This window comes from Bombus bifarius, unplaced genomic scaffold (genome assembly GCF_011952205.1).
Source record: "Bombus bifarius isolate JDL3187 unplaced genomic scaffold, Bbif_JDL3187 scf7180000010014_frag, whole genome shotgun sequence".
Classification (NCBI taxonomy): Eukaryota; Metazoa; Arthropoda; class Insecta; order Hymenoptera; family Apidae; genus Bombus; species Bombus bifarius.
Window position 1 is genome coordinate 1 of NW_022885469.1, and position 8,984 is coordinate 8,984.

The 8,984-nt window shown below is 29.3% G+C and overlaps 1 protein-coding gene across 1 annotated transcript; it reads right to left on the reverse strand.

The window, feature by feature from the left end:
* Positions 1–1,606: 1,606 nt before the first annotated feature.
* On the reverse strand, positions 1,607–2,600 carry LOC117215999 (the record flags this gene model as incomplete). The annotated part of the gene is made up of 2 exons (XM_033462551.1): positions 2,375–2,600; positions 1,607–1,953 (listed from the first exon to the last, which is right to left on the reverse strand). Coding segments are annotated over exons 1-2 (573 nt in total), but the record flags the coding sequence as incomplete, so codon positions are not given.
* Between the last annotated feature and the right edge of the window lie 6,384 nt (positions 2,601–8,984).

The window sequence follows — 8,984 nt, forward strand, 5'->3', positions numbered from 1 at the left end:
TCTTGTTGTCCTGTTTGGAAATTCTTCCACGCTCCATGTTTTCTTCATTGCTATTCTTGCTCTCTTTTTCCTGTCTTCTATGTGTTTCTCATCACTACCGTTTTTTCAGTAGTATGTACACTAGGTATCTTATCTCGTCCACTTCTTCTAATTCTCGTTCTCCCCATTTCCATTTTCTTTGTCTCCTCTTGTTCTTTCGTTTTTTTCGAAAACTACACTCTTGGTCTTTTTCGTGCTCAGTTCCAATTCGGTTTCCTTTAAAAATATTTCGATTCTCTTTCGCATTTCCTTTAGCTTCTCCTCTCTATCAGCCATCAGCACAATATCGTCTGCATATGTCAATGACCATACCTTTCTTTCTCCTACCACTATGCCCCCCCCCGACTTGTCCTTTCCTTAATTCTTCTTCCAGCCCCGCCACGTAGATGTTAAATAACGTAGGGCTCAACGGGCATCCTTGTCTGACTCCCCTCGCTGTCCAAAATTCTTTTGTGTTGTTATTCTTGATTCTTACCACATTCTTTGTTTCTGCGTATATCATTTTAATCCTTTTGGTTAAGTTTTCGTTAATCCCCATTTTTCTCATTTTCTCCTCCAATTTCTTTCTGTTTAGCCTGTCGAACGCCGCTTTTAAGTCCGCAAAGCAGGCATGTAGTTTTTCTTTTTCTCTACTCAACTGTTTGTCTATGATATGGTTTATCACAAATACCGCGTCTTTCTTTTCTGAATCCGAATTGGCTCTCTTTCAGTTTGTTTTCAATCTCTGCCTTCAGTCGTTCGTGCAGTATCCCTGCACAGATCTTGTATGCTGTATCCATTAATGTTACTTTTCTGTAACCCTTCCCTGCTCTCTTTTCCCTCTTTTTATATATCGGACATATTTGCTCCTTTTTTCCAATCTTCTGGTATCCCCACCCCATTCCATATTTTCCTTAACAGAGCCCATAACGCTTCACCCACTTCCTTCGGTGCATACTTCTCCTTCAAGTTTCTTAGTTTGTATATCACCTCTTCCTTCTCTATATATTATCTTCTCTCTCATCCATTATTTTCTCTTCTGCTCGATGCTCCTCTTTTTTCCTGCCCTCTTTGTGCTCTGTTCCTTCTAAAATTTCCATAAAATGATTTTTCCACTCTTCCTCGCTTATTTCATATAATCTTCATCTATATTCTCTCTTCTTCTTCTGTATTTATTTATGTATTTCCACGCTTCTTGTTCTGTTTTGATCTTCTTGATTTTCACCATTTCTTCTTCTTCGTATCTTTCCTTTCTTTGTTTGCACCTCTATTTGAATGCCTTTTTTCCTCCATAAGAGCTTCTCTACTGTATTTTCCTTTCATAAACTTTGTCACCTTCCTTCTCATCTCTCTTTTACTCTCTTTTCCTCTCTTTCTATTCCTTATCTTTACTTTCTTCTTTTGCATTGCTTCGTTTATCTTCTTGTTGATTTCTGTCCACATTTCCGCTACTGTTCTTTCGTTGCAGGTCCAGTCTTTACATTCGTCCAAGTATTTTTCCACACTTTTGTTTGTCCATTCCCTCTTCTCCTTCTCTTCTTCTTCCTTTTCCTCATTTTTTTTGTAATTCCGCGCCCCCCCCCCCTATTTCTATTTCTAACGGCATGTGGCCTGACTCTGTTCTTTTTCCTATTTTCATGTAAATTATTTCTTCTGTCGCCTCCTGATTGCCAATCACATAGTCTATTACTGAGTTTCCTCTCTCGCCAATATAGGTCCGCTCCTCTCCTTCTTTATCGCTGCCATTGATTATCTTTAGCAGTGTTCTTCCTTCCACGTTTATTGTCTTGTCTTTTGATCGTCTGTTTTTTTCTTTCCCTACGTCCTCGTTTATCGACCCTCCCTCTTCTCCCGTTCTTGCGTTCCAGTCTCCGCCGATGATCACCACTTCCTCTTCTCTTCCGTCTACTCTTTCCTCTATTTTTTTCCATGTCCCTTATGTATCTTGATTATAAACCATCATTATCCTATACGTCTTGTAATTGTATATTATTTTTCTTCCAACTATATTATCACTAATTCCTTTATATCCTATTTCTCTTAGGTTTTTATTTATACCCGTTGTTATTCTTCCCTTTGCTCTTCCTTTTTTCCTTACTGTCATTGCTGCCCTGCATTTCCAGTCGAATTCTTTGGGTAGTCTATATTTTAACTTTTCTCTTTTGTCCTTACTTATTAGCCCTGCTACATTTCAGAAGCACGTTTTCATCCCCATTGTAGTCCCCCCTCCTGTTCCTCTTTTTTCATTTTCCTTCCCCTCTCTTTCTTTCTTCCTCCAGCCTCTCTTCGTTTTCGTTCCACCTGTACCATTTGTTCTCTATTGTTAGTTTCTTGTATCCTGTCCTTACATATTCGCCTTGTTCCATTCTTTCTCTGGCTACCCTTCTTATGTGTTGCTTCCCATCCCTTTCTTTTTTTGTCAGATCATCGTCCATGTATACACCCTTTTCCCATTTGCTTTTCTCCTTCATTATCCTTATTTTTTCCTCCATTGATTTCATCGTTGCCACTATTATTGTGTTCTTGCCCCCCCCACCCACCTTTATCATATGTGCTTTTTCTACTTCTGCCCCTATCCTCATTTTTTCGTTTATGAACTCCTTTACTGTCTCTTCATTGCTTCCTTCGTTCCAGTCCACTCCCTTGATTACTATGTTTCTTCTTCTTTCCTCTCTCTCTCTGTCCTGTCCTGATCCTCTCCAATTCTTCTGATTCTACCCAATAATTCTTTCTTTTCCCATTCCCACTCTCCTTTCTCTCTGTCTGTCTCTCTTTCCCTTCTTTCCCTTTCCTCTTTCATTTCTCTCTTCAGCTCCTCCACTTGCTTTTCCAATATATATATTTTATTTCCTCGATCATTGCCTCGAATCCTCTTTCCATTTTCTCTGTTTTTTCCACCACTGCCTCCATTACTTTCTCTCTGGCTGGTGTCTCTTTTTCTGTCGAACTGTATTTGTCCAGTGTATTTTTGAAGACTGCTTTACCAGTACTCCTTGGTCTTCCCCTGTTTGTCGCCATCTGCCGTTTCCCTACCTTACTTTGTTTTGCCGCGCTTCTAGCCTCCTAACCTCTTCTTTTCTAGTTTTTTTTATTTGTAGCTTTCTCCCGTTCTTGTCTCCTTTTTCGCTTTTCTTTTGCCTTCTCCTTGTATGCTCACTCTTTATTTTCCCTTCTTCATGCCTCTTTATGCTTCCTGTTCCTTTTTCCCTTCACACTTCACTTTTTCCCCAGAGATCTCCGTCCGTGTGTTACCCTCGGCCCGAACCGAACCGAAAGCCCAAGTAAGGATTACTATTTTTGGCAAGCGAGTTTATGTAATTGTCCATTTTGTCGTCATATGCTTTAGAGAATTTTGTGTGCACTTAGTATCGATGTTAGTATAGTTGATTGGAAGGTTTCTGTTTTCTTCATATTTGATTTGGCAACCATGCCCCATTTTTGTAGTTCATAAGACCAGGCTGCATATGTCCGATTTAGATTTTCTTGCTACGAGCTACATGGAATTTCTGATTAGATGTAAGTGTTCAGTTTTTTCTTGTATGTGTTTCTTCCAGTTCAACTTATGACCCAGATGTAACTCATATCAAATTTAATTTATATATATATATCTATAAATATATATATATATAAATATTTTAAAATTTAAATACACATATATTTATATATATATATATATATATATATAAACACAAACTTACTAATAATATTAATATATTTATATAAATACATACAGATTTATTAATATACACACATATTTAAATATATATATAAAATACACACACACACATATTTAAATATAATTTTTAAAATAAAATTAATTTTTAAATTAATAATACTAATTAAAAATCAATAAATAAATATTAAATAATTTATTTATATGTATATATATAAATTTAATAAAAATTAATTTTTTAATTAATTAAATTTATATAAACAAACTTTTATATATTTAAATATAATAATTAAAAACTTAATCTATATATATATATACATATATATATACATATATACATATAAATTTTTATAATTTTTAAATTAATAATAATTTATTATAAAAAAATTTTATTAAAAATTAAATATTTTTTTAAATACAAATTAGAATACTATCAAAACAATAAATTCTTTTATTAAATAAATTAATATTAAATATATTAAAATTAACACTAATAATTCAACCCAACATATTATTATTAATTTATCATATCGAATACGAGGTAGTACACCACGAATTATAATTAATAAAATTAAATGAAATAAATAAACTAAAATAAAACTAAATGATCATCAATTTAATCCAAAAAACATTATTGTTAATAATAATCTTATAAATATAACATTTAAATATTCAGATAAAAAAAATTAATACAAATAATCTTCTATAATATTCAACATTAAATCCAGAAACTAATTCTGATTCACCTTCAATCAAATCAAATGGAACTCGATTTAAATCAATTAATGCTCTAATTATAAAAATAATATATAAAGGATATATATAAAATATATATATATATTATATTGAAATTTTATAAATATAAATAAAGAATAATTCTCAATTAAAATTATTAGTAAAAAAAACCAAAAATAATAAAATTTCAAATGAAATTATTTGAGAAACTGAACGTAATGAACCTAAAATTGAATAATTACATAAAGACACTCAACCAATTATTATAATTGGATAAACCATTAATCTCAAAATTAATATTAAAAAAATAATTCTATAATCAATAAAGAGAAAAGAATATATTCAAGGATAAATAAATCATAATATTAATGATAAAAAAATATAATTATTGGACTATATAAATATAAATTATTAAAATTTAAAAAAAAATTCCTTTGATATCAATTTTAAAGCATCTCTAAAAGGTTGAAATAAACCTTTAATTATTAATTTATTTGGACCTTTTCGTAATTGAATATAACCTAATATTTTACGCTCAAATAAAGTTAAAAAAGCCACTCTAATCAAAATTATAAATATTATTAATAAAAAATTAAAAAAAAAATTATTATATATTATAATTTTATTATAATTTATTTAAATTCTAAATTTAATGCACTAATTTGCTAATATAATCAAAATTATTAATTAAAGTTAATAATATAATTTAATTAAAAATTATAGTCCTTTCGTACAAATAATTTATTTATTTTTATAGATAGAAACCAATCTGACTCACGTCGATTTGAACTCAAATCATGTAAGATTTTAAAAGTCGAACAGACTTAATTATTAAACTTCTGCATTTAAAATTTATCTTAATTCAACATCGAGGTCGCAATCATCTTTATTAATATGATCTTTAAAAAGATATTACGCTGTTATCCCTAAGGTAATTTATTCTTTTAATTTATAATACAAGATCATTAATTATTCTTTAATTAAAGTTTATATTTAAAATAAAGTTTTATAAATTTACTAATCCTCCCAATTAAATATTTATATTTAAAAAATTTGAAATCTAATATATATAAATATAAAATTCTATAGGGTCTTATCGTCCCATAAATATATTTTAGCATTTTTACTAAAAATTGAAATTAATTATATATATATATGAGACAGTATATATCTCATTAATTCTTTCATTCTAGTTTTTAATTAAAAAACAATTGATTATGCTATCTTTGTACAGTCAATTATACTGCAGCCATTAAATAATTAAATCATTGGGCAGATAGACTTAAAATTAAAATCAATAAGCCATGTTTTTGATAAACAGGTGAATATATTTAATTTGCCTAATTCCTTATATATATATATATTTCAAAATTTATTAAAAAATAAAAATTTTAAACATAAAATATTACTAATATAATCATTATACTTAATTTTATATAAATTTCTTAAATTTTTAAAATAAAATCATTAAATTATTAAATACTCATTAATATAAATTATTACTAAATCAATATAATTATAATATAAATCTTAATAATAACAATTTAATTATATATTTAAATTTATAGTTTATCCCATAAATTTTTTATATAATAATGTAAAAAATTATTAAATAAGTTTTTTATATTTATTATATATAAATTAAATTCATTATAAAAAAACTAGATATAAAAAAATCGATTAACATTTAATTTCTAAATATATATTATAATTTTTTATTCAACAAAAACATAATTATATATTTAACTCTTTTTCTTTCGAGAATAATAAAATTATTAAATTATGTTAATTAACCCTGATACAAAAGGTACAAAATTTATTTTACTTATTTAATTCTTTAAAATTTCATTCACATTACTAAATCTATAAATCATTATATTATTTCATAAATTATTACTTTAACAATTATTTATTATACAACTTTACAAAAATATAATTTAATAAGTTTTAAACTAAAATATTAAATTTATTATTTAAAAAAAAATTCAATTTAAATAATTTTCATTAAAAATGAAATATTATAAAATCTAATTTTTTTATCTAAAAACATTTTCCAATATTTTTACTATGTTACGACTTATTCCACAAATGAAATTGACGGGCAATTTGTACACTTTTCAAAACTATTTTCAAATTAATTAATTTATTGATTTTACTTTTGAATCCTCTTTCAAATTAATATTAAAATATAATTATTAAAAAATTAAATTTATTATAACTCATAAATTCTTAAATATACTACATTTTGATTTGAATTAAAATTTTTTATTAAATTTTTATTAAAATTAATTTTATATAATAATATACAACAATACATAAACATCTACTTAAGTTTATCTTATCGTGGATTATCAAATTAAACTACAAGTGGCAGATAGCGCGGAGACAATGTATCTATGTGCTGAATCAAAAGTAAAACTTTTTTATTTCTAACTTTTCCAAAATTAAACTTTTACTAATATATTTGTGATGTTAGATTTACTTATTGATATGTATTTAATTATCATTTACTCAGTAAGCAAATATGCTCCAAATTATATCGTGCTTGGTCTTATCTGAATGAGAAAAGTGTGACAAATATGTTGGTAAATGATTTCATTTACTACAATGAATCAAAAATAAATAGAATTTGATTTATGAGTTGAGGGTCTCAGCTTGTGCGAAGTTTTTAATGTTTGCGTAATGTACGCCTAGTATAGGTGCTCACATAAACGTTGCACTTCATACTACCATTTCTTGACTTACAATGTAACCATTCCTTAGACTATGAACTTACAAATTAGTATAAGTATGAGATATATAATTACGTATATATGATTACACAATTGCAGGGAACATTTTCTTAATTTAACTGTGTTTGTATAAAGTCAATTCACATCGGAGACCAGGCCACACACCGCGGGCAGGATGGCGCCCAGATGTCTGCACATCCTTGGCGCGTGCCCTCAGTAGTCCTAAGTACCCACCAGGGGTCTTGGAATTTTCATAGTTAAGGTCCTTCAGGCCAAGCGAGTATCTCTTGTCTTAGATTTCCTTTTACGTTTATTGTTTACTACGGGTTAACAGGGAAAGTAGGTTTTCCTCGCGTCTGCTATGTTGCGTTAGCAACTTTCTCACGAGGGCGGCTAAAACCCTTCCTGGTCCACCAACCGTCTTATTATCCAATCGGAGACGGTGTCTACTGCCCTCACTTCCTTAACCAAAATTGTCATCAACGAATCCGATAGTCCTGTGTCCTTAGACACACTCACCCCTAGCCTTTCTCAGACATAGTATCGCCAGAAAAACTCACTTATTCTGTATCCTTAGAATAGTCAATATATCTATACCGGTCTCTATCCTTATAACAATCGCGTACTTAACGTATTGTTGTAACTAAATCTTACATAACGTGGTTGGAGTGAGTTGTGATTTATGTTAATTCAGTGTGTGTTACATTGTGATTGCTGAATTAATAATAAAGTTTAATTAAAACAAAGTTAATAGTTGTGTTACGACTCAGCTATTTTATTTTATCGTCTAACCCTCAAGTTTACGTGACATTTGCATTGTTCTTTTGTGATCTTTGCTTACAATCTTTGGTTCATTTACTAACTAAACATACGGTTTTCTTATTGCTATAATTTAATTTTCTACGGTGGTTAGCCACCAATATTTATCTTTATTGTCTTTGAGTGTCTCACTTAAATCTACGGTTGACAATTTATACATAAGTCTTATATTGCTATCCTTATGGTCTATGTCGCTATCGTACAGTATTTTTTATTATTACGTTTCTGCTGTAGTGATAGAATAATGCTAAGTTATTATTGTTTTGGATTAATTTCACGCTATCTAAACAGGTGAAGGATTCCGGGGGGAAATAACCTGTTTTTTGAACGTGTTTATGGTATAACGGGTTTGACTATAGATTGTGGGCGACGATGAAGTTTGTGATTATTTTGTGTATCTTTGACCAGTGGTCTGACTAATTTAAGAATGAAGAATCGATATGGATTAATTTGGCTCTTCGTATAGCTTGTGATTTGCTATATTTGCTAAATTTCAATTCTGGCAATCTATATATTCCTAAACATGCTGTGATGTATTTTCTTTCAATGATTCTTAATTTTTCCGTGGCGTTGACACTTACATTGAAACAGATTTAACGACCATACATTAGAATGGTTGGTCTAATTAGTGTTTTGTAGCAGTGAAGTTTTATTGATCTGTGCGAATCTTTCGAGTAAGGTAGTCTTATGAGGTATAAGAAGAATTTATCTGCTTTCTATAACTGTGTCTTTATGTTGTCGTTGTGATTTAACCCGAAGTTTAGATGGACTCCGAAGCATCTAACTTTGTTTGCATCGGAAAATTTTCCGTTGATATTTTCTGTTGTATGGAAGAATATTTTCGAATTTATTCTCACGTCGTACTTTGCTTTTGAAGTTTTTGAAATATATGGACTGAACGAGATTGTTTCACATTTATGGGTGTAGATTCTTAGCTTCCGTGTTGGAAAGCGTAATTTTCTACTTTCTTGACTAGGTCTTGCAGCTGGATTTTTATTTGTCACGGT